This window comes from Toxorhynchites rutilus, chromosome 1 (genome assembly GCF_029784135.1).
Source record: "Toxorhynchites rutilus septentrionalis strain SRP chromosome 1, ASM2978413v1, whole genome shotgun sequence".
NCBI classification, from domain to species: Eukaryota; Metazoa; Arthropoda; class Insecta; order Diptera; family Culicidae; genus Toxorhynchites; species Toxorhynchites rutilus.
The window spans coordinates 206,389,187-206,414,216 of record NC_073744.1 but is presented as its reverse complement, the minus strand read 5'-3'; the positions used below and the strand labels follow the sequence as shown (position 1 = coordinate 206,414,216).

The window sequence follows — 25,030 nt, the reverse complement described above, 5'->3', positions numbered from 1 at the left end:
GAATGAATTGCTTGGTGCTTATTTGCCATGGAACGTTATGAGGAATTGCATCGATAGTCAAAATTTTATAAATTTTGCTTTAAATAAATTCGAGAGAAATACGTTTTTTTTAAATATTTGTCATTTCATCATTCAAATATCATTTACGGTCTATGCGGCTATTCGAAGACGATGTAAAAAAAGATAAATAAATTTTACTTACAAATTGCACCCAAAAACCACGGGCTTTCCAGGTCATATTTCGGATTTAGTCATTGGCACATTCATGGCACATTCATGGCACATCTCTGGAACTGGTTCACCGGTTTACAGATATTTTTTGCGAGATTATTGCACACTCATGTGCTGAGAAATTCACCTTTTTCTAAATAATTATTTTTTAGAAGTCGCTACGCTGTAGACATTTTTTTCGCGGTGCTATTTGTGGATAAGAAATTATTCGTGCCAATAACCAATTAGAATATAATAACCCAAAAACCATGGGCTTTTCAGCTCATGTTACGGATTTAGTTACACTCATGGCACACCACTGATTCACTGGTTTACAGTTATTTTTTGCGGAATTATTTCACATATTTTGAGATTTTTTCTAGATAATTTTGTAGAAAATGATTTCTAAGTAGTCGCTACGTTATGTGCACTACGTTATGTTATATGCCAACTGGTACATTCTGTCACATCACTGACCCACTGGTTTACGGATACTTTCTTCTTGCGGAATTATTCACTGGTTTACAGAGAAAAAAATTTGCGGAATTATTTCTCCCATTTTGAGAATTTCAAATGTTTTCTAAGTAATTATATCTTAGAATTCGCCCGTTATGTTTCGCGGATAAGACATTTTTCGTGCCAATGATCAATCAGAACATAAGATTTATGATTAGATATGGGAGGTTTTGCACGTTTGGGTCACACAATTTTTACGATCACTCACTTTTCCCAATCTAGTATCTTTTTCTTTTCAAGTGTTATTCAATAATTTGGCATGATTATTTTGTTTCTTGGTCATTGGCACATTATTTCACTGGTTCACTGTATACAGACAAATTTTTTCTAACTTGGTAACTGGCAACTGGCAACTGGCAACTGGCAACTGATAACTGATAACTGATAACTGATAACTGATAACTGGTAACTGGTAACTGGTAAGTGGTAACTCGCGCACACGTACGATGGTTTAAATAAAACTGATGCCCAAGTGGGAAATGCAGTCTGCTTTTATACCCTCAGTGCCTACGGAAATGTACTGCATGTTACGTGTAGCATGTAAGCGTGAAGGGTATACAACAATAGGGCTTTTGTTCTTCTATTTTCTGCCTCATTCTGCGAAGAGTGGTCAACAATTTCTTTTCGTTTCTGTATTGTCATGAGCTGCGCTTATGAAAAGAATAGATTAATGCATGCGTTTTATTTTCCCATTAAAAAGTGTACAGTAGAACCCCGATTATCCGCGAAAGCAAGCTCTATATTAATTCTATATTTGTCAGTGAGTGGTAGGCTCTTGCTTATTTGTTTCGGTCATGATTTTCACATAGTCGGACCATTGATATACACGATTTTACAGATGGAAAGTCTTATGATTTCAGTATTGATAAAACATAGTTTTTATGTTGAAATATATTTTTTTCGCGCTTGCACCTCATTTTCAGTGCTTTATTGCGTTATCCGCGATTTTCGTTATCCACGGTGACCTAGCCCAAGTATTTCGCGGATAATCGGGGTTCCACTGTATTCAATAGGACTTTTGTTCTTCTGTTTTCTGCAGAGTTCTGCGTATTGTCATGAGTAGTGATCTCCGATTTTTGAAATTAATCGTTCATTAACTAATCGAATACTTTTCAGCAGTTTGTTATTCGATACGATTAATCGATCCAAAAATCGATTAATCGATTAATCGCCACACTGAGAGAAATAAATAGTTCTCATTTCCTAGAAAGCCATCTGGAATCAAAATAATGTTCACTCCGATAATCAATTATTATCTTTTACACTCCCCTAAACACGTAAACGAAGCTCAATGCTGTCAAGTCGAGTATTGCAATGAGCGTCAAAGATAACTCCTGATTTTCAGGATAAAACTGCAGCGGCTGTACTTTTTTTTCTCTGGGTTTAGATCGATTCATCGACGTAAATTATTCGTTCGCTTCGATTATTGGTTACGTAGTATTCGTTCGATTAATAATCGATATCTGTAGGAAATATTCGATTGATCGATTAATCGAACGATTATCGGGGATCACTAGACATGAGCTGCGCTTATGAAAAGAATATATTAATGCGTGCGATTTAGTTTCCAGTGAAAAGAGTATTCAATAGGACTTTTGTTCCTCTGTTTTCTGGAGAATTCTACGTATTGTCATGAGCTGCGCTTATGAAAAGAATAGATTAATGTATTCAATAGGACTTTTGTTTCCCTTTTTTCTGCAGAATTCTGCGTATTGTTATGAGCTGCGCTTATGAAAAGAATAGATTAATACATTTGATGTATATACTCATGAAAAGAGTATTCAATAGGACTTTGTTGCTCTGCTTTCTGCATAATTCTGCGATGAGTGTACAACAATAGGACATTATAAAATAAAAAGAATAGATCAATGTATGCGTTTTATTTTGCCATTGACAATCAAATCAATAATTTCACGTGGTATTCAGAGAGACTATGTCACCTAATCCTATGTTTTACATTTATTTATTTTTTGATGATTCTAATAATGATTCTCAGCAGAATATTAATTTGAGTAAAACTAACATGCATCATTAACCTTTCATCTGTTTGAATATTGTGTAAAAAGATTATTTGTTAAGGCAAATGCGCAAAAAAAAATATAATGTATACATCTGAAATGTTCGCGTGTTTCAGGAGTCTGGGAATAGATTATTCGGCTCAATTGAAATTGAGATGATAAAACTGTTCATTCAAGGTACCATTAGTTTCATGATATGGATAACTATAAAGCATGCATTTAGGAGGAATTTATAAGCCATCATTCCTTTTTAGAGTACCCTGAATATGTTAATATATATTTTGAACATTGCATGCAGTACATTTCATACAAGCAATACAATGTGTGATTATGGTTCAAGCGACAACTATACATGTGTTATGTGAGATTAAATTTAGAATAGAGATCCCAGATATTTATTTCGAATCCATGTGATGAAAATGTGAAATGTTAGTGGATTTCTAAAAATCTCTGTTTTGTTTTTTTTATGAAAATTGTGAGGCTCGAGTGAGGCTCAATATGCGTGGGATATGCGGCATTTACGCGATAGTAAAACATGAAATTAAACGAAAACTCTAACTGTTAACTTTTACTATTTTCATACATAGACATAGTTTAATATATATCAATTAAAAAAAATTATCCTGAATTACTCATACGCCAATGAAACAACACCGCACCATATTTGACCCTGAAAATTTTCACATATTCTTTATATTAATTCTAAACATTCTATTATATTATATCTATTTATTTGTTTTTCCTCATCTATTCATTAAGAGAAAGTTATCCATGCATGTTTGATGTAATCGAATTATTTTTATTTAAAGTTTTGATAGAATTATACAGTGAACAATGCTATGCTATCGGTCAATGGGCAGTATTTGCTAGATGACCCTTGTTTGAAGAGACAGATCAAAAGTCTATCTAATTATAATAGTAATAAGAACTTCCTCAAATTCATCCGCCCATAATTATTTCATGGTACAATACAAAAAGTCGACTATTGTTTCTGATAATAATTAGATTTTAGGGAAGCACAATAATTTTTATTCATATTTCAACAATTTTAAACTCGCAAAATTCCAACCCATAGAATATGCTACAATATTTATAGTTTTTTTTCTAGATTGTAATGAAATCAAACAACTTGATGAATGTTTGAATATTCTCAATTCTATATAGTCCAATGAGGTCCGATGTTCTCTATGAGAAAAGCGACATCTTGAAATATGAGAAAAGATTCACTCCGCGATTACAAGTGTAACGTGCCGACGTCTGGTGGAAACATTCGTGACTGTTAGGTAAAATACGTAAAATATTCTATCATATCAGCAGCCCCGAAGGCAATTTTGAATTGTTAAACATTGAGTGATATTTTTTTTTAATGTTAATTGATTACTGAAAACATGTTAACACATCTTTATTCATTGGTCTATACATTTCGAGATATCTCTGCGAAAATCATTATATGAAATAATTACCAGACACACTTTTATTGATAATTGTGTCTCAATTTTCTAAAAAAAACGTGTTACTGTATTATGTACGATACATATTCGATGCGGAAAAATAAATTTTCATTCATTGTTTTTATTTTGAAATCGTGTTTTTTTTTCATCTAAAAATCCATTGTAATTTTCGCCTCACAATGACAGCACACAACTCAATGCCGTCTCAGCGAATTAGTTGATCGCTCATGACATGAGCTTCTAGAACAACAGTGTATAGATTTCTAAACAATTCTCTGAAGTTGCACTAAATTGGTGATTAACACGTTATGTTCATTTCAGTAAAATGGACATCCAAAGAGCATTGAATACTCCATACCTCCGAGTAAAGGTAATAGTTCGTATATGAGTATTTGTTGAATTATTTTAATTTGATAATAATTTGCCTTTCAGCTTATAGCTCTCATCCACTTCACTCTTGTAGCTTTCGCTCTACAAAGCTACTGGTTACCATCGGCCTATTCGTTTTACAATCTTATATATATTCTGTCGCTGTTTTGGGCAATTCAATGTAGAGAATCGGTTGACGCAATCCATATAGTAATATCCACAAAGGTTGTTATTTAATAAAACCAATTTAATCCACCATTTTTTTCTGCAGGCATCCCTTATCAATGCGTCTAGTTTCATATTCGATTTGATTGGTATAATTGCTCATTTTCCCAATAATGGAGGAATATTTTCTGTTGTATTTGCCATATTTAACTTAGCGCTCCGACCATTTACATTGTTGGTACTCCATCGTGAACTAATCGACCGTGGAGGATCCTTTGCAATCTCGGGAGGATCAAATGATATTCCTGCAAACTACGAAGACATCGACCGCACACATCAAACTTTCTCGCCAAATGTTTGAAGTTGTTCAAAAAAGTAAAAAATAAGCCTGTGTCGGAAAAGCTTGAGATTTGAAGGAACGATGAAGATATTCAAGGGGAAATTTAGTTCCAGAGCCTACAAAGTAATAGTGGCTAATATTTTTGAGTTGTCACGGTAAAAGTAAAGATACTTTAAACGAAAATTGAATCTAAGGAAAGTTATCAACTTATGATCTGAAGGGTAGAATGTAACATAGAAATATTTCAGCTTATTCTGGCGTTTCTGTTGAAAAAGGAACGATGATTGAATTTATAGATATGTACCGAGCATATATTTTGTTGTGTTTTATATAAAAAAAAAACTATAAGAAAAAAAATGGTTTTCATTTCTATATATTACTTCAAATAGTCAATTATATAAAACCAACTATTACAATAAACGCAATATTGCGCCTACATTTTTAATTCTTCTGATTTTCTTTCATACAGTGGCTGATACATAATCGCTTGAAATTGCTTAGTAGTTGTTGTCGTAGAGCTTCTCTCTGCTGCTTGATAACATTGCTGCGTAATTTAAATTCCATAATACATTCCTGGGGGATCGAATGTATTTCTCCATCATCATCATCAACGGAAGATTTATCCTACAAACATATTATACAGTTCTCTATAAAAATAATTTCGTCATAAAAAATACTGACCAACATTTCCTGTAACGTCATCGTGAACTTTGGTGAAGTCTTCATCTTCTGGGGCATAGTTCTTCTAATGCCTTTACCGTTATACGTAGTAGTAGATTCTCTGGAGTGTAGCACACTATCATGATTACAAAATCCTTCTGAGCATGCAATTTCGGACCCTTCAGGAGTACTAACAAGACTAGAAGTTATTGAATCAGATACATTTGACGATTCCGTATTCTGAGGTTCTGAAGAATAGCCACCATCGATGGAAGGTAAGGTAAATACGGCGGTAGTCTGTCTTGAATGTACGGCTTCCTCGCATGAATTGCATGTAGTTTCATATCTTGGAGGATTTTCGTGACGACCTACGTTTGCATTGATAATTCTATTATCACATTCCACTAGGCGATCTACTGTGCCGAATCCAGTATTTTCAAAATCATCCGTTGAGCATAAACATTTGCTTTTTTCACATTTTTCAAAAATCGTCAAACCATTTTCGGAACGTTTTTTCTCGTTGCGCTTCTTGCGTTTTTTCAACTTTTTCTGTTCCTTCTTTTGTTCCCTTGAACGTTCTTCCCGACTTATTTCTTGATACAACAATTCTAGATTGCTTATTCCTTGCTTGTTTTCAACTGCCATATCAAAGCTTCGACACAGAGCATGAACTGCTACAGCCGCTAGCACCTGACACGCATTTTCTTCTTCACGTAAACACACATTGATACGTCTCAGCCTTTCATAAAGGCACATTCCTATGCATGTAAGGACTTCTTCTTGAGCTATTTCAAGTGTTTTCGCGTGTCGCTCCCGATGTTTCGAATTTCTGAAGGATGAATTGTTGTAATAAATTAATAATTAAAAAAATTATAACATTCATACCTGCCACTCAACTCTGGCTCTGCTCGGGTAATCAATCCATCGATGTACTCGAACTTAGTTTGGAGGTGGATATGCTTATCTGTTAGACAACGCTTTATTCCGGAATATAAATGCGCAACATAGCCTTTTTCTTTTGCGGGATTGCTTTCTTCTACAAGTAAAGAGTATGCCTTTTCGACCTAGCAAAGAATTTACGGTTGGTGTCCACGAACGTTATTTGTATTAAAATGATAAATACCTTAGTGCGACATTCTTGACAGAATTTATGCTTTTTTAAGTAACTGTTAAGCGTAGTATGTAGTTCGGACGCTTCGATTACAGCTATTTCATCTTTACATTGTTGTTTCATACAATTCCATACATCTCTCCATGTTTCAGAAAATGGACGTAAACGAAACGAGTCCAATGAATGTAGACTACAACGTGAGCTTTTTCTGTTCCGGAATTGATTGTCTACCAGTCCTTCAAGTAACGCTCTATGTTTATGAAATAATGTACACACTGACTGTGGCGATTTCATTTTATCGTCACTTATTGTTAAAATGCCTTTATTCGTAATAACGATTGGATCGAGCGTTGGATGTCCGGAAAGCATTAACTGATAGAAAAGTCGTTCAACACTTCTTCTACATCCAACACAAGGCACATTTTGACTTAACATCGCAGTAAATTCTATAGTAGGTACATTGAGCGACAATCGTAGTTCTGCTGGAGATAAGAGCCTATATTTTTTCGTAAATTCCTCTAATTCTAATCCGATCACAGGCGAATGATCAAATATGAGGCCTTTAGTGTTCAAATCCATTAACATCTGCAATATTAAATTGATTTTGGATGGAAAATTTATGAAAGTTTATCAACATACCATCAAATTTTCTCCTCCTATCAATGGTAGCTGCCTCTTCGAAACTTTGACACAATTCATCTCGTCCGACCGATACACATACGTGAGTTTCGCCATTTAAATTGAATATTGAATATTTCCTACAACTGTACCAAATATGGATTGAACAGGAAACAGTTATTGCAAAACAACTATGTTCTATAAAACTTCAAGAAGTATGCATCAGGTAAAAATAATTAAAGAAATATCCTGGCAATACACACACGTCGCTTTAATTATTGTTCTGGGGAAATGTCAAAATACAAAGTGACTCCATCTGCACGAAAGACCACCAACTCAACACATTCAGTTTTCTGCTGCATAGGTACACTGTCTCGATCGGGCCAAGGCGCCTAGAAGTATATCCTAAGGTGGGCCGACTTGCTAAAACCACTCTTCATCCATTTTGGATGTCTACTGTGTTTTTTTTTTGTAAATAAAACACAATACGCTAGTGCCGAAGCTTGCTCGTGATCAGTCTGTATTTCAGTCTGCTTTCTTCCGTACTGTTTTTCCGTATAAATCATATACAGTAGAACCCCGATTATCCATGAAATAGTCTGGCAAAGTCACCGCGAATAACGAAAATCGCAGATAAAGCAATAAACGACTAAATATGAGGTACAAACAGGGCTCCGCATAGTCATAGTCAACTGAGGATAGTCAGCTGACTATCTGACTGACTATATCCGTAATAGTTAGTAATGACTTCTGGCTTCTTCACGCAGTTTCTACGCCAAAACAACTGAACAGTCAGTCGGGCGTTTAGTCGCTATCTCCCTCTATCGACTCGACTATATGATTTCATTCTTCCCAGTCCAATTGTCCTCATTGCATTTTGAAGTGACTTCCCCCAAAACGAATTCGTTCCTCTCTTTCTCTCTCTCCCATGTATGTGTGCATGCATCGATGTTCGAGCTCAACGTGGTTTGTCATACGTTACAGGTGAGCTAAACTATTTTGTATCGTACACGATACATATAAAATAGCGTGCAGTGTGTGTGTGCGCTACTTTGCTCGCTATTTATTAATACTAACGCGAGGACCTTTAATCAATATAAACAATATGTGAAAATTTACAGGGTCAAATATGATGCGGTGTTGTTTCATTGGCGTATGAGTAATTCAGGATATTTTTATCAATTGTTATATATATTAAACTATGTCTATGTATGAAAATAGTAAGGGTTAACAGTTAGAGTTTTAGTTCAATTTCATTTTTTACTATCACGTAAATGCTGCATATCCCACGCATATTGAGGCTCACTCGTTGTTCAAATTTAATAAAAAACAAAACAGAGATTTTTAGAAATCTACTAACATTTCACATTTTCATCACATAGATTCGAAATAAATATCTGGGATCTCTATTCTAAATTCAATTCCACATAATACAGTATACTTGTCGCTTGAACCATAATCACAAATTGTATTGCTTGTACGAAATGAGCTGCATGCAATGTTCAAAACATATATTAAAATATTCAGGGTACTCTTAGAAGGAATGATTGTCTTATAAATTCCTCCTAAATGCATGCTTTATAGTTATCTATATCATGAAACTAATGGTACCTTGTGTGAACATTTTTATCATCTCTATTTCAATTGTGCCGAATAATCTATTCCCAGACTCCTGAAACACGCGAACATATCATACATTCTATTTTTTGTGCGTATTTGCCTTAACAAATAATCCTTTTACACAGTATTCAAACAGACGAAAGGGTAATGATGCATGTTAGTTGTATTTAAATTAATATTCAGTTGAGAATCATTATTAGAATAATCAGAAAAAAATAAAAGTAAAACAAAGGATTACGTGACATTGTCTCTCTGCATACCACGTGAAATTATTGATTTGAATGCCAATGGAAAAATAAAACGCATGCATTGATCTATTTTTTTATTTTGTAATGTCCTATTTTTGTATACTCATCGCAAAATTATGCAGCAAACAGAAGAACAAAGGATTACGTGACATTGTCTCTCTGCATACCACGTGAAATTATTGATTTGAATGTCAATGGAAAAATAAAACGCATGCATTGATCTATTTTTTTTATTTTATAATGTCCTATTGTTGCATACCCATCGCAAAATTATGCAGCAACAGAAGAACAAAAGTCCTATTGAATATTCTTTTTAATGGGAAAATAAATCGCATGCAATAATCTATTCTTTTCATAAGCGCAGCACGGTTCAAAGAACGGGGTACCGCCGCGTCGAGAACGGACACCGTGCGACACTTTGTAGACGCCGGATCCGCCCGTTCCGGTATCTACAATATCTGGGCACTATTGAACAACAATCAGAACATCGAACGAAAGCCCGGTTCTGGACGGCCGATGACCCTGAGCGACAAGAAGCTCCAAAGGATACTGATAAGGAAGATCGAGGGAAAAGTGGCTACATGGCTGCGTGCGCTTGGCCGGGAGGTCGATGCAACCGGTTAAACAGTGAAAAAATATCTGGTGAACATGGACAAACATGTCAGAAAGCGGAAGTCCCATCCACTGGCCTCGGAGTTGCAAGCAATGACGCAGCGGCAGCGGCTGAATAAGATGGTCAAGTCGATTTTCCCGGCAAATTGCGACATGGCGGTAGTGATGGACGACGAGACCTAAAGTGAGAGAAGTGAAGTTTATTTGACACACCAAGATACCCAAGAAAGTGCTGCTGTGGTGGCAATCAACGAGAAGGGGATGTCCAATCCGCTCTTCTTTAGCTCCGGTTTGGGCGTGAACGGGGAAATTTATAGTACGAAGTGCCTGCCGGATGTTGCGTCGTTCATCAAGAAATACCATAAGGGCGAAGACACGGTCGTTCATCAAGAAATACCATAAGGGCGAAGACACGGTATTCTGGCCGGATCAGGCGTCGGCCCACTACTCGAAGCGATCGTTAGAGAAGATGGAGCGGCTGAATATCGATGTGGTACCCCAGTCGCCGAACCCGCCCAACGTACCATCGAAAATTTCTGGTAAACCTGTAGCGTAAGATCAAACCGAACAATTTTGTCGCGAATACTAAGAAAGGATTGATAAATAAAACGAAGAAAGAACCCAAAAACATGCCTACACGCATGTTTTCGTCCGCCATGGCGAATGTTCCGGTTAACCGCCGGAAGGCCGCTCGCAAGGAGGTAGAATTTTTTTGTAAGTAAGTTAAATTAATTACCTCCCATGGAAAATTCATCATATCTGTCTTAGGGTGGGTTTAGACTAGTGATATATTCATGTGAAGAAATATGATGAGATTTATGGAAATCGCATCAACCGTTTACACTAGTGTGAACTTCTATAATGAATATATCCATATTTTCGGTGAATTTATTCACCTGAAGTAGAACTGCATCCAACTTTAGTGATTTCTCACCAGTGAGAAATTCACAAGCGTTTACATATGCTGAATTTATTCAAGTTGTATATACCTCGAATAAGTGTATCATATTTATTCTCACCCGTTTACACCTATTATCACGTGAATAAATCCATCTATAGCTATAGATCTCCCTAATGTAAACCCGCCATTAGTTTTTTTATCACCATCCGAAAAAAGTCCATTCTTTTGCAAACATCAATATAGGAAAAGAAGAGAAGAAGCTCAATGCCGTCAACGCGAATGGCTTCTAAATAGTACTGAATGTTCTTTATACGGACACACACAATTGCTGAACAATTGTGATCAAAATTCAGGTCTCATATTGGAATTTCGAATATCGAAAACCATCGGAAAGAATTTATAAACAACAAAGGTTCATTTTTATTATCAACAATCAACACCGATTTCCATGTTTATATTTTCATAATTTATGGTCTGGATTTTAATTGTGGGCATTTTTGTTTGATTAAAGTGTAGGTTTTACTTACGCGGTGCTAATTTCCATCTTTAATTTATTGTAAACTCTAAATATATAATATCTATTCACGGAGATTTGTTAACACGTTAACTCTCATGAAATTGGAATCAGATAATATTTATCACTATAACAGAATCATTTGGATCATTTGAACTTATGCCGATTTCCATTGAACTCGATACAAGTTCACGAAATACTGATAATACTGTGCCATAGATCCTACGATATCTTATCACAATCAAGTGGCAGTTTCAATTTGAATTTAGGTTTTCATGTGTGTACTTCAATATAAAAATATTTTTAAGAAATATAAATCGTTCACTAAATTAAAAGAAAACACATCTTTACATACATTTCATTCAAGCTCTTGATCATCAGAAAATATGTTTTTTTTAGTAGTGTTACGTTCTGATCTCATGAGAGTTGTATTGTATAGCTAAAGCTTAATTCGTCTCTGAATGTTACATTAATTTATTATTATCTTTATGATGAATTATGGTTGGCCTCAATCGACTTTCTACAATTTCCTGTATATCTTATATTAAATGTTAACTATCAATGTTATTAGATAAAAGAGCTATTTTCTACTACACCTTAAATTAAAATTAGTCGTTAGATTCTGGACAAGTGCTACAACATACATTTCGATGTTACAATACTGTCTGTTTCATTTCACACTGCAGTTCTCATATTTGTTCCACGTAAGCCATATTCGTCTATGTATGAAATGTATAATAGTTATGTAGGGTCGCATGTTGTAATTGCAGGAAGCAGAGATGTTTGCGACACCCACAATTACAACCGTATACACGACTGGTTGAACCATAACCTAATGCGAATACAAAAAGTTTCTCGTTTAGTAGGATAGGACGCTAAAACTACGGCTCTGTCAATTTAACTATAGATAGAGTAAACATGAGTACAGCAACAGTATTGACATGGATATTTCAAACAAAATCCGAAATATCCAATCACCAAAATACAATTGGGAACCAAACTCATATTCCCGTTTTATCTGAAGAATAGGAAGCATGCCAAAGGTTTGTTTGTGATAACGCACTCGCAAATAAGTAACAAAATAGGTTATTAAACATGAAAAAAGGAATGAATAGAGAAACAAATACTTGAAGATGCGATGCGATATTTCAAAAACAAAAAGTAATATGGAATCATTTTTTCAACGATATTTAGCGAGCATACGACTTTTGTGCGACTGTTTTCAATTTCTTACACAAATTAGCAAAAATATTCGAGTGAAACGTTTAATTTTATCAGAAAAGATTTCATATATGTGTTGTACGAGGGTCACTATTTATATTTCGGGAATTGGCAACAATGATGTCATGTGAGTTCATCTGACGGTTCCATCGTAAAGTTTGACATTTTTGACGATATACGTACTCAGAACATTTTGTCATACGGACGCTATTTGTTTATTTTATATTTAGTTGAAAGTTTGGTCTCGGCAAAAAAATGGAACTGAATCGTGAACATTTTCGTGCGATGATTTTTTACGACTTTCGACGTGGATTATCACAACAAGAGTGCGTCAATCAACTTAATTTGACTTTTGGCGATGAAGCTCCATCAAAAACCACTGTGTATCGCTGGTATAGTGAATTCAATCGTGGTCGTAGTTCGCTGTCCGACGAGTTTCGTGAAGGTCGTCCAAAATCGACTGTAGCGCCAGAAAACATCGATGCTGTGCACGAAATGATTAAGCAAGATCGTCATGTAACCTATTGTGAGATTGAGGCATCCCTAAGCATTAGTTCCACCAGCATATATGCGATTTTACATGAACACTTAGTTGTGCGAAAATTATGTTCACGTTGGATCCCATATAATTTGACAATCGCTCAAAAAAAAAGGCTCGTGTCGATTGGAATAAATGTTTTGAAAATTGGTTTAGGCGCATGCAAAAGTGTATCGATCATCGTGGCGAGTACTTTGAAAAACAATAAAAATATATTCGCAGCTTGACTATTTGTTTTTGTTCCTATTCCCGAAATATAAATAGTGACCCTCGTACACTTACATAAGCTTGGCTTATACTTTTTCTTGCTTCATATTCATCAGAGAAATTAAGTTCGTATTTTTGTTTTTTTTGTGAATTTGTCAAATTATTCCAACAGGCAGCATAACACAATTATTTATGAATTATGATTTAAATCATTTAACTATTAAGTAATAAATTTGACAAAAATCGATGAAATAATCAATTTTAAATCACTTAGATGAGTCTTAATTTTTTTAAGATAGAATATAATAAATCAGAATATCCTACCGTTGAACACCTTTTCATACATAAAAACACAGGCACTCGTTCCAATGATACACACGAAAAGAATCAACATTGTTTCTGAGCTAATCCTCGTTTGCTATTGTGGTGGACAACGAACAACTGTCGAAGTGGCCAATTCATCGAATGTCTTATCAATAGGAATTCGATCATCATATAATGTCGGAGCTTGTAGAATAATTCCAGCAGTACCCGCTAAAACAGCCAAGGTAAAGATCCACAAAAATAGACGGTCCAATACCATTGCAACATATTTCCAGTCTTCCTTGACCTATCAGTTAATGGGACATTAATCTTCACGATTTCGGAATGCATCATGTGTGATTAACACTTACTTTTGTTGAATCTTCCAGCATTTTCGTATGTTCCGCAATGAATCGCACACAGAAGCAGCTTCGATGAATCTCTACAGGGCAATTGACATGTGAGTATGGGGGCTGTTTAAAAACTGGACTCTTGATTCCAGATGGTACTGCTGTGTCAGCTGCTGTAGATAAGGATAAATCCTCCGACTCTGAGTGTGGAACTTGAAGTGGTCCGTGAATTTGACAGCTTCCGCCAAATGGTCCCGTTCCTGATAGACTATTTAATTGAAAATTACTTCTATCAATGGATTATTTTAAATCGATGGAAATATTGATACAAACAACCGTTTATATAAAAAAATAATTAATAAGATCATTAAAGTATTGAGGAAGAGAAAAATGAAATAAATATTAATTAATTTTATAAATACCTCAACGGAGAAATATCATCTTTTGATGATGTCCTATTATGAAAACGAGCTACACGATTTAATGTGGTGGTCGAATAATAAGGATAAAAGCAAGCGTGTGGGTCTTTTGATAACAATTTTCTACAAAGGCCAAGTAAAAATAGAAAATGCCATTAAATGTACAAATGCTTATATTTTTGCAAAGATCATTCAAAAGTAATAAGTGTAAGTGAAAAAATTCTAAAACGCAATGCATGTCAATAATAGATGGTATAAAGTTCAAATACGTTCTACATCAAACATAATAGTTTACCTATGGTTTTCGATGTACGCTGGCCTCTTCATAAACAAGAATCGTGGTAGAAAATCTAAAATAGAGATGAAATTCATTTCGATTATCCACAGAATTTAAGTCACACAACGTCAGTTTTTAATGCGCACCTATGAAAAACGATTTGACCCATGGTGCCATTCGATGTGTTTGTGGAGAACGGAAATGGACATTGAGAACAACAACAGTAACACATATGCTGCAAAAAATACGAATAAAGTAATGTCAGTACAGACGAGACGGATTACGGACAATAGAATACAGTGGAACCTTTATTTTCTGCGAAAGTGAGGTTCCTAGTAATTTAATAGAAAATTGTGGGTTAGTACATGTTTAGCCCTTTATTGCGTTATCCGCGATTTTCGTTATACGCAGTGACCTAGCCCGACTATTCCGCGGATAATCGGGGTTCTACTGTATTTGTAAACCATTCCTTAGTTTGTATACTGTAAAAAGCACTTTGTATACTGTTTTAGAAGCAGTTCATTAAAAGATGCGTTTCGTATTTTTTATATTCTTTTTACTACCGTTTTTCGTAATTCCGCTTTGATTCTTCTATCATTGCTTCCAGTATAAAAACTAGCGAAAACACACTTCGTATGAATAATATCTTATCAAATGTTATGTAAATATCACATAAAATACCTTATTGAAACCAGAATCATAGCGAATATCAAGTATTTTCCTAGTAAAGGCACGACTAATGATGTTGGCGGAATGATCTCAACAACCAAAAGGAAGAACACATGGAGACTAATCAAAATGGAAATAGATAATGTGACCTAGTTAATGAATAAAAATTAGTATAAATATGGGCTGGAAATGTTATTGTGAATACCTTTTCTCCACTGTCCGATGGAAGATAGAAAGTTAATACGGTCAAAAATGATATACCCATACATGGTATAATAATGTTTACTGTGTAGAAAAGAGTTTTCCGTCGCATAGTGATATTGAAAGTTATATCGAGATATGGTTCATCGCAACAGGTGTAAAATTTCTCATTCCTAAAATTCAATATTGAGAATTTGTCAATAGTTATCATTTTAATGATCATTCCTAATAGGTCAATTAACTACAGCCACACCCTTGAATTGATTGCATACCTCACGGCTGGAACTTCGAGTATATCCCATTCTACAGACATGTAAAACTCGGATAAATCCACGCCTACATCCACTATATTGCTTCCAGACTGTTCATCCATATGTCTTAAATCAACCTGTTAAACGAAAAAAACCGAATAATGATCTGTATTTTACATTGAAATTAACTTAAAGGAAAAACATGCATTGTTTAGATATATATGCGAAACATTGATTTGTAATATGATTAGCCCTGTATCGGGTTACTATTTACGGGTACAAAATAATATAGAACATATTTATAGTTTTAAAAAGTTCCACGCATGTGTAAGCATCCAGTATTAATTTTAGATAATAGAGTTTGAATAACTTGCGACTAAAACATCTTAACCATATATATGTGATTATCAGTAACTAGCTAGAACAAAAATCTCGAAGCCCAACTGAATGAAGACTGTTGAAAATAGCGGATTATTGTGTTCGAATTTTAGATATTCTATCAAAGTGGGAGGTAGTGGTACATAATAATATTATTGCAATATATTAAAACTAAATTATATTAAAAATCAGATTTTAGATTTAGATTGTTACATCCTATTTCAGTATAGAGGAGCCATTTCATCATCAATAATTCATTGTTCTAATTATTTATATAGTTTTTTTTAAATTACAATGACCATAGAACATGCTTTTACAGTTGACATGCTAAAAACATTGAAGAAATAGTTATTTACCCTCAAATCACAGAATATACTAGGACATTAAACAATATTTGAACATCTATCTACTAATAACTCAACGGGGAAACAACTGAACAATTTAAAATAACTATCGTAAAATTTTGAAACTGTTATGATCTGAATCTGAACTTGATGAAGAAATGTAAGAAAATGTAACATTGTAATTTCTTTTCTGCTTGTTTCATTAATATTGTAATTGAAATTTTGTTCAATCTACTCGATCCTTCTTGTATATCTGTTTAGTAATATAATTTCTAACACAAGTACACAAGTCTATCGTAACACTCGAAACATGAAATACAAACGCAAAAAACATAGTCTATAATTTCATTGTTGAAAGATTATTAAATTGACAAGCTGAACATATAATTTTAATAATAAGCAAATATATTGCTCATTCGGTAATTAGGAAAAAGTTTTGATTTGACTTTTTGTAATAATTTTATCTAGGTTTAATTTTATTTTACAAGTGTTTCGCGGAATTATGAAAAATGGTTCTCGGATAATTTGGACCACAATTCATTTGATCTGTGAAACCGACGATTTTAATGAAGTATAACTGCACTGAGCATTTTAACTATGATTATCTAGATAGTATGTTTGAATGAACTGTTGTAACATTTCTTCACCTGTGCATTATATTTATTATGAAGTATGTAGATAAGCATTTAAAGAGCGTGAATCGACAATTAATATTATGAATACCCAGCGTTATATATGAGACGTAAACATACAGTGCAAAATATTTCGAAATTATGTTTTAATACAATGAACATACAACTATGAATGAAAAATATTGAACAATCTTGTACCTTCCCTATAACTTCTATTAATTAAAACAAAGTACAAACAAACACTCCAATCATTGTCAATCTGTGGTTGTATGTAGGAAATGAAAGAGATGCAATGTATATATTTAAAGCTTATATCAAAATATTTTATTGCAGATTTGAGTGGCCTAGCAAATGCTTGTTGTACTTGAAATTATATGAAAAAAACCAATTCATGATAATTCTATAATTTTGATTGCATTGGCAAAAACTAGTATGTTTGGCATTGTTACAAATTATGATAAATCCAAACAATTAATAGAAGTTAGTAAATTGAGTACTATATATAAAGTTCGCGAAAGCATTCATAGAATCGATACTGTTTTAAAAATGAACACATGGTTTAACATGGAACGAATAAATCGTCCTTATTGCACATATATCAGCATTATAAAATGTGAATAACCATTCTGTATTAAAGGAACACCCCACCGTCAAACAAAGTATATTTGTATGTGAATAAATTAATTTACACTAAACAGCTAAATTCAAAAATAAAATAAAAACGAAAAAAAAAATCATACGAAGGTCTTTTCAAAAATGATGCACAAAATGATAACTCTACCTAAATTACTTCAGTTGCAGTTGAATATTTGAAGATCCAGTGCGCGTTTTTGTAATTGCGTGATTCTAGAGATTTATGTTAGACGAGTGATAGAATTGGTTCTACCCGCGATGGAAGCGTAAGGGATGACTCTAGATTCTAAGATCGTGAACATCAATTTATTAGCAGTGGCAAGAGATGTACCAGCCTAAGGTCTTAAAATCTCTATAATGAAGGCAAAAAAACATAAAACAATCGGAAACTTATTGAAACAAAATCGTAATTAAGCCGGGATGCCCTTCACCACAGTATTTTTCGTTCTGTTTCTTAAGAAAAAGGAAAATATGCGTTGCCAATGTTTTCATTCGCTGGAAAGAGCGTATTCAACAATAGAAAAAAATGTTGGGAATCTGTGATTAAGAAACAGGGATATTATATAGATGGACTGTAACTAAATGATGTACAAAATAAAAATAGGATTGAAATAATACAATAATGTACACTATTTTTGAAATGACCCTCGTATGTCAACAAACAAATAAAAGTTTTAAAATCTATTCATAGGCTTCAAATACATATCTGAATTGAAGCAATTCTTATCTCTAAGCATATTCCTGAATCATTCAGGAAAGTTATAGTAAACAAAATAATCGGTAAAATGAACTAAAACCATTAGTCATGCTACAATATCACGTACATTTCTTTTTGGTCCCAGTATATTGATGAATGGCTTTTGCTTTGAAGCTCAATATATCATTGAACTATTTAGGAAAATAAAATTATTCATATTTATAGGGCCAGCCACATATTAACAATGTGCAAAGTACTAGTACGAATATATAATATGTACCTCTCTGCTTTTTCGCGAAAATATGAACCTGTCATCTATTTCCAATGGACTATGTCACTAAGAATCAAATTTTACAATACATATTTTAACTTTATTGAGTTTGTTCGATTTGTTCGATATACAGATTATGTATGAGAATAATAATATTCTCAAATCACGATAAACGAAAAGGTTAACTTTACAGTATGCAATTGAGATTGAAAGCCATTTTATCTTGGTCTAATTTACTGAATACAAATATCTGATTATTATATTCAAATATAATGTTAGTTCCACCGCATCCTACTTACAATTATCGAAAAATTTGGTGTCTCTATTCATCTCTTGCCTGACATAAGAAAATAAACGATACATAACAAAATTCATATTTCTAAATGTATTCATTTAAAACAGCTAGATTAAAAATAATTCTGATCCATTACGATGCAAATACCATGATACCACTTTGAATTTATATATTACAGAAACGTTATTTTATTCTTAATGCAATCGCGAACTGATGTGAGTTTACGATTTCATATACAATTTCAATACCTCAGTGCTTTCTACAAACTGTTGAACAAAAAACAAACATTATCAATCCTTATAGCTAAATGATTATTTAACAATAATTCGAAGCATCTTTGGAAAAGCTAGAATGTTGCAGTGGATGACCCTATAATCTATTTTTTTGGATGCGAACAATACCGGAAAATCACATGTTGCTCACAACTACATTGTAAAACGAAATATACGGATTAGTAAATAATAATAAAGTAATAATCAATCATTCATCTATTCCAGAACGATGTACGGTAGCTTAGTCAATTTTCATAACGGTAAAGATGCACTTTTTAATCAAGTAGCAATATTCGATTGAAGGTTCATTTCCACACAAACAGCAATGCCATTACTATTTTAAAGATACCATACGAGAACTTAAAAAAATTTGAACGAAATGATAAATGCTTTGCAATACTGTCAATAGTTAATTAATAGTTGTCTAATAAAATCTCTAACATATCAAAAAACAAAACGATAGTTAAGTTCCAGTATCGTTTGCAAAAAATTTGGTATGCATGGCATTCTAATAATAAGTGGTTCACGTTGCATCTAAGTTGCAGGTTCATTGGAATCATAACAGAATAATAATAAATCTTGCACCTTGAAACCATCATAGGTCCAGCTTCCTAGCTTTAAGACACACGTTTGAACATCGTATGGAAAATATTCAACATCTATTGAACACGACGATTTGTACACTGCGGGTGGTTGCCAAATAACCAGACCTGTGTTATATACTGTTGCTTTAGTCATTAGGGTAACTTCATAATGACCATCAGCACTGTGAAGGAAAAAAATGCATATAATAATAAAACCCACGAAGGACACATTCAGAACAGACTACTATCATTCAAGCATATTTCATATACAATACAATGTATGCAAATTATCTTGTTTAGGTTTTGTCAAAAATCATCTTAACGCTGTTTTGATGATTATGTCAATTTCTACTCGATCGATAGTGAAGAACTTCTTAGAGCTCCATCACTGAAAAGGTATGTTTCTTATTGCACAAACAGCTTATTACAGTTTATTTCAACTATATACGCATTTCAGCCCGCAATGAAACTTTATTTCTGTATATCTCATACGTGAAATACAGCCAATTCGCATGAAGCTATTATTATTTAAACCGACATTTTCGTTAACAAATACTGTCTGAGAAGTAGTTCCCCATTTATTTTTGCAATGAATTATTACACAAAAAAGAAAAAAAACTGAGCAATCTTCTTACGAGGAGAAAGGAAATATTTTTGAGATAAGCCGATTTTTATAAGTAGGCAGAAGAATACGTTCATGTTTATAAAATGTTTTGTACATATTATATATTGTTAACAAGAAAATAATACGATGTTTTGTTATTTTATTTGGATTGAACTTAAAATTCATATACTCCTGTTGTAATATTAAAAAAAATCATTTCCACTGTTTGTCTCTAAATTTATTGAATCGGATAAAAACTAATACCGTACAGTACTAGGCTAGTAATTAACGGAAATGTTAAAGATCCACTTGGGCGCGCTTTGATATTCTGCAATAATTTGAAGTGTTTTGGGAAACTAATGAAAAGTATCATGAGCGAAAATATAATCAAACTAAAGCCATAATTTGATATTACATCGCTATTTACATTTATGATTTATTGTTTAAATGAAAATTACGTGCACATTTTATGGGTGATGAACATTATTTTTGAACATTGGCGGAAATCTCCCCAAACCATTATTTACATTTCTCGGGAAAATATTATTCAATGAGGAATTTCTAAACAATTAAGCGAGATGATGTCAACAAAAAAATTGTAATATCGCCTTTTAACATGATTACCAATCAAAAAATCAAAAAATAATATATCAATAAAATAGTATGTTGAAAAGATGAGCTACCTCCCACTGAGATGTGTGGGAATTTCAATCTGAAAATATTAACCTAATAAATAAGCTGTAATGGAAAAATATATGAGGGGTTCAAATAATTAATACACATGATTATGAACAGAAAGAGCAAATCTATTTTATCTTCATGGAAGTGCATTTTGCTAAAGCTTTTTGATTGGTAATGGATAATTTTGGAGTTGCTATTTTTAATAAGTCTAAGCTACTATATACAAGTGATAACCACTTTGTGGTATCAATTTCTGATTGTTGAATGAAAATTATAAATGGATAATGGAACAAAACTCTTCAGACAAAACATTTTCTGTGAAGCTATGTTCGTTGGGAGTGGAGTATCAAAGTGTCAAAAACTTTGCAAATATCTAAAAACCTACCTTAAAACCATCATATGTCCAACTTCCAAATTTTAATACGCATGTTTGTTCATCAAAAGGAAAATACTCTACATCAATTTCACATGATGATTTGTATATGGCAGGGGGTTTCCATTCAACTAAACCTTCGGAATATATTGTGGCTTTTGTCGCTAACGTCACTTCGAAATTACCGTCGGCACTGAAGCAATAAACATTCATTTCAACACGAAGAAAGGGGAGATTTGGCACGTGAATTTAAGCATGGAATTAAAATATGTTTTTAAAAAGTATGTTTATACTATTATCATTTTATAGCAGTTTTTATCGTGAAATAAAGGCAAACTAATGTTTTTTTTTAAATTAAATTTATATTAAAAAAATATAGTTCTAAGTAACCAGCTCAAAACACAATTAGTGCAATTATAACAGAATAATTCGTTGAACAAATACTAATTTCCGTCACATTCCAATCAGCTCCAAATATATAACATTAAAATAAATCACACTTTTATCCATCAACGATGAACAAAGTCCATCGTTTGATGGTAACTTATAATCTGAACATAAGTTCATATTGCATCTAATTCAAATCACATTTTCAGCAAATGTCGTATTCCTCAACGAACCTATAATTAATAAATTTTTAATCGATATTACTCGACATAATCGTCATAGTAATGTTGATAGTTTCTCAAAATAATTGGCTGTACAAAATATTCGAAAATAGTAATTCTGAGTGTCATTTTTTTGTATCAATACAATGAAGCAAAAGATCTTTAGTCAAATGTTATTCGAAAATTGTGTATATTGTAATAATGCACATAATGTAACTACTATTTGGGATGTACTCACTTGTTGTATAGCACAATGTCTGGACGCCATATATGATCTGATGGTACGTGTAGCATTTGCACGCCTCCATATTCCTTAGGCTCCCAGCGTAGTTTATAGTCATACCAGGACTAGAAAGGAAACAACTCAAATGTATCATTTTATAAACACTAAATAAGAAGCAATCAATTATTTATGGAAAAGTGTGCCATTGTAAGATTATCTTACTGAAAATATACCACATGATATATGATAGAAAAATGCGAACATATTTGAATACTCTCCAAATACTTTTCGTTTTACCTGTTCTACCCAAAGATTAGTTGTCATAATCTGGTTTTTCAAATTCTGTAATAGAAAAATTATTCGTTAGTAAATTCATTTTGTTTATCGCAAGTCTTTGGTCGGTATTAAGTCAGGAGGGGACCAAGTAGTAAAATTAAAAATTTAGAGTTCCACATTCCACATTTATCAGATTTGGAAATCACTCGTACAGCAGGAATAACTTATCGAAATTGATTTGACCGCTCAATGAAAACCCTCTATCGCACCAAACTTTAAGCTCTTTTTTTCGAAATCATAAAAATGTCTCATGGGCCGGTCTGATTTCGACTATTTGTTTTTGAAAAATGTGATAAAAATCTCACTAAATCTTATCGATTCTAACATATGTCATCGGATTTTGAGATATCATCAAAAATATATACATATAACTTTTCCCAAAATAGCATTTAAAATTCGGAGATAGAAGTTATTGTATTTCTAAATCAATTTACTTAGTTCAAAAATCAAATTATTCCAAGTTAATAAAAGATAATCACTTGATTAGACATCATTTTCAGTTAACAATTTATACTCAATGATGAAATATTCGAGTTTACAAATTGAATTGAAACTGAACTTCATCATTTGAGTAGTACAGGAGATTTAAATTGCAACTTGTATTATAACTTCGAAAAAAGTTATTAATGTAAACTTACCACGTCAATCAGCTGTGACAATTTTAATTTTATACACACTCGTAGCACATCTGATGTATTCACTACAGGCCGAACTAGTTTGTTGTAGTTGCTCAGGAGATCGTCGTATAGTCGTTTAGCATCAGGATTTCCAGCCACTGCCCCATGCACTACGAGTGCCGAAAGAAGCCAAGCTCTGAGTGTTTCGCCCGTCGATGGCGGCATGTTCTTCATTTTTCTTTATAAGTTTTTCCGTAGATGTAAGTATATAATCGAACACTCCTATCTGAATGTTTTATGTCTCTTCGATATTCATATGCTTAATTGTTTTTTGAACTTTTCACATCAATATCAATGGGAAAATACTGGAACAGAAAATATAAAAAAAAGATAACAAAATGTTTTGCTCTGAATAATGCAAATCCATCCATCCAAATCAAAATACCAAACATACATAGTATTAGGCGATTTTAAATTACAATGAAAAAAATTGAGAACAGTAGAAGTTTGAATGAATGTCACTTTGGTTGGTGTATTTCGGAGAATATAAATTCTTATGAAACATTTTCAACAGAAACAGTTTTTGTGCTCATTAAATTTATCATTTATGAATGAACGTCTATTTTATTACAAATAATATGTAGAAAACGTATCCTTCATTGTGAAACATACATTAAATTGAGTTTTTCAGTCACACCAAATTATCAAAAGTAGATGTATTTTCACTGGTAGAAAGATTCTTTGGGGGAATCCAACAATGTACTGGTGTTTTTTTTCACTTTATTGATTGCTCCAACTATCAAAAAGGATTTCACATAATTTTACATTATCCATATGAATGAAAAGGATATGCTCCTGCATTGCTCCATCACACCCAAAAATTGCGTAACAAAACATACAATTAATGTTACATCCACGTTTGGTTCTGTCGCAGTTGAAAATATTTTCCTCAATTGTGCATCAATTAAAACCAAATTACAATATCTCGCACGTTCTCAAACAAACTCGGGTTGCCTATTCTATTCTGCATCTATTGCTAGACATACAATTGCAAATTCACATTCATTTTTGGCATAATTTGTTCATTAAACTTTTTCCACTTTCTACACAAAGGAATGGAATATACGCCCGATCGTAAAGACTCTCACAGACTCACTGAAAATTTTCGATTCTATGGCGGATTTTTCTACAGTAGCCTAGCACATCATAATACAGATGAGATTTTGGGATCACCAAAGTGAGTGGAAATGATACTAACAAAAGTTCATCTCATGTGAAGGATTATACTCACAAAAATATTTAGCATCACGTCTGAGGATTCCGGTGTTTTTGTCGAAATTGCGCAGGCGTTATGAGTATGAAAGCATGGTCAACAAACCAAAACAGAGAAACAGCTGGAAATTTACACTTTCCCTCACGATTTGCGCATCTTTGTATATGTGAGAAACGTGTATTCATTCTTTTCATTCATATTTTCGGGTGCATTGTAATATATCTGAATATAATATTCCCTTAAAAAATATGAAATACAATGTGCATTCTTCGCCCTATTTTGCGTTTCTGTAGTTATGTTAATTGAGTGAATTAAAACTTGAATAAGGTATGATATTGCCTCTGAACAAAACTATTATTAATTTTACTGATTTATTCCTCTTCTAAATTTTTATTTGCACTAATGTAAGTACGATTCCTT

The 25,030-nt window shown here is 33.2% G+C and overlaps 3 protein-coding genes across 16 annotated transcripts; 1 reads left to right on the top strand and 2 right to left on the bottom strand.

Annotated features, from left to right (window-relative positions):
* The first annotated feature begins 4,001 nt into the window (after window positions 1-4,001).
* LOC129769229 (type-1 angiotensin II receptor-associated protein-like) lies at window positions 4,002-5,514 on the top strand. Of its 2 annotated transcripts, none has more exons than XM_055771347.1 (4): window positions 4,002-4,027; window positions 4,517-4,565; window positions 4,628-4,774; window positions 4,836-5,514. In XM_055771347.1, exons 2-4 carry the CDS (start codon window positions 4,521-4,523, stop codon window positions 5,088-5,090), a joined length of 447 nt encoding a protein of 148 aa, XP_055627322.1. In that variant the 5' UTR covers window positions 4,002-4,027; window positions 4,517-4,520; the 3' UTR covers window positions 5,091-5,514. The 2 variants fall into 2 exon arrangements, with proteins under 2 accessions (XP_055627322.1, XP_055627313.1); XM_055771338.1 differs by lacking the exon at window positions 4,002-4,027 and adding an exon at window positions 4,045-4,448.
* LOC129769219 (gametogenetin-binding protein 2-like) lies at window positions 5,427-7,741 on the bottom strand. Its single transcript, XM_055771327.1, has 5 exons — window positions 7,480-7,741; window positions 6,853-7,425; window positions 6,615-6,793; window positions 5,751-6,558; window positions 5,427-5,693 (listed from the first exon to the last, which is right to left on the bottom strand). Exons 1-5 carry the CDS (start codon window positions 7,573-7,575, stop codon window positions 5,511-5,513), a joined length of 1,839 nt encoding a protein of 612 aa, XP_055627302.1. The 5' UTR covers window positions 7,576-7,741; the 3' UTR covers window positions 5,427-5,510.
* A 3,516-nt stretch (window positions 7,742-11,257) lies between these two features.
* LOC129763530 (acetylcholine receptor subunit alpha-like) lies at window positions 11,258-24,927 on the bottom strand. Of its 13 annotated transcripts, XR_008740957.1 has the most exons (14): window positions 24,629-24,925; window positions 23,359-23,702; window positions 22,682-22,726; window positions 22,400-22,509; window positions 21,566-21,746; window positions 15,811-15,926; window positions 15,543-15,711; window positions 15,350-15,486; window positions 14,815-14,903; window positions 14,687-14,741; window positions 14,395-14,514; window positions 13,994-14,240; window positions 13,644-13,929; window positions 11,258-12,185 (listed from the first exon to the last, which is right to left on the bottom strand). XR_008740957.1 is itself a non-coding variant. In XM_055762676.1 (13 exons), the coding sequence occupies exons 2-13, from the start codon at window positions 23,569-23,571 to the stop codon at window positions 13,738-13,740; spliced, it is 1,674 nt and encodes a 557-aa protein (XP_055618651.1). In that variant the 5' UTR covers window positions 23,572-23,702; window positions 24,629-24,927; the 3' UTR covers window positions 12,932-13,737. The 13 variants fall into 13 exon arrangements, 12 of the variants coding, with proteins under 12 accessions (XP_055618651.1, XP_055618650.1, XP_055618656.1 ...); XM_055762676.1 differs by lacking the exons at window positions 11,258-12,185; window positions 21,566-21,746 and adding an exon at window positions 19,897-20,077 and having other exon boundaries at window positions 12,932-13,929; window positions 24,629-24,927; XM_055762675.1 differs by lacking the exon at window positions 11,258-12,185 and having other exon boundaries at window positions 12,932-13,929.
* Window positions 24,928-25,030: the final 103 nt, after the last annotated feature.

What these genes read in the sequence shown, in the direction of transcription:
- LOC129769229 (XM_055771347.1), top strand. Translation starts at nt 4,521, where the DNA reads ATGGACATCCAAAGAGCATTGAATACTCCATACCTCCGAGTAAAG. An exon ending in CTCCATACCTCCGAGTAAAG is followed by an intron (nt 4,566 to 4,627) that starts GTAATAGTTCGT and finishes TTTGCCTTTCAG; the next exon opens with CTTATAGCTCTCATCCACTT. An exon ending in CGGTTGACGCAATCCATATA is followed by an intron (nt 4,775 to 4,835) that starts GTAATATCCACA and finishes TTTTTTCTGCAG; the next exon opens with GCATCCCTTATCAATGCGTC.
- LOC129769219 (XM_055771327.1), bottom strand. Translation starts at nt 7,575, where the DNA reads ATGGCGAAACTCACGTATGTGTATCGGTCGGACGAGATGAATTGTGTC. An exon ending in GAGCCAGAGTTGAGTGGCAG is followed by an intron (nt 6,559 to 6,614) that starts GTATGAATGTTA and finishes TTCATCCTTCAG; the next exon opens with AAATTCGAAACATCGGGAGC. An exon ending in TGACGTTACAGGAAATGTTG is followed by an intron (nt 5,694 to 5,750) that starts GTCAGTATTTTT and finishes ATATGTTTGTAG; the next exon opens with GATAAATCTTCCGTTGATGA.
- LOC129763530 (XM_055762676.1), bottom strand. Translation starts at nt 23,571, where the DNA reads ATGAAGAACATGCCGCCATCGACGGGCGAAACACTCAGAGCTTGGCTT. An exon ending in CTCGAAGTTCCAGCCGTGAG is followed by an intron (nt 15,712 to 15,810) that starts GTATGCAATCAA and finishes ATTGAATTTTAG; the next exon opens with GAATGAGAAATTTTACACCT. An exon ending in GGTCAAATCGTTTTTCATAG is followed by an intron (nt 14,742 to 14,814) that starts GTGCGCATTAAA and finishes TCTCTATTTTAG; the next exon opens with ATTTTCTACCACGATTCTTG.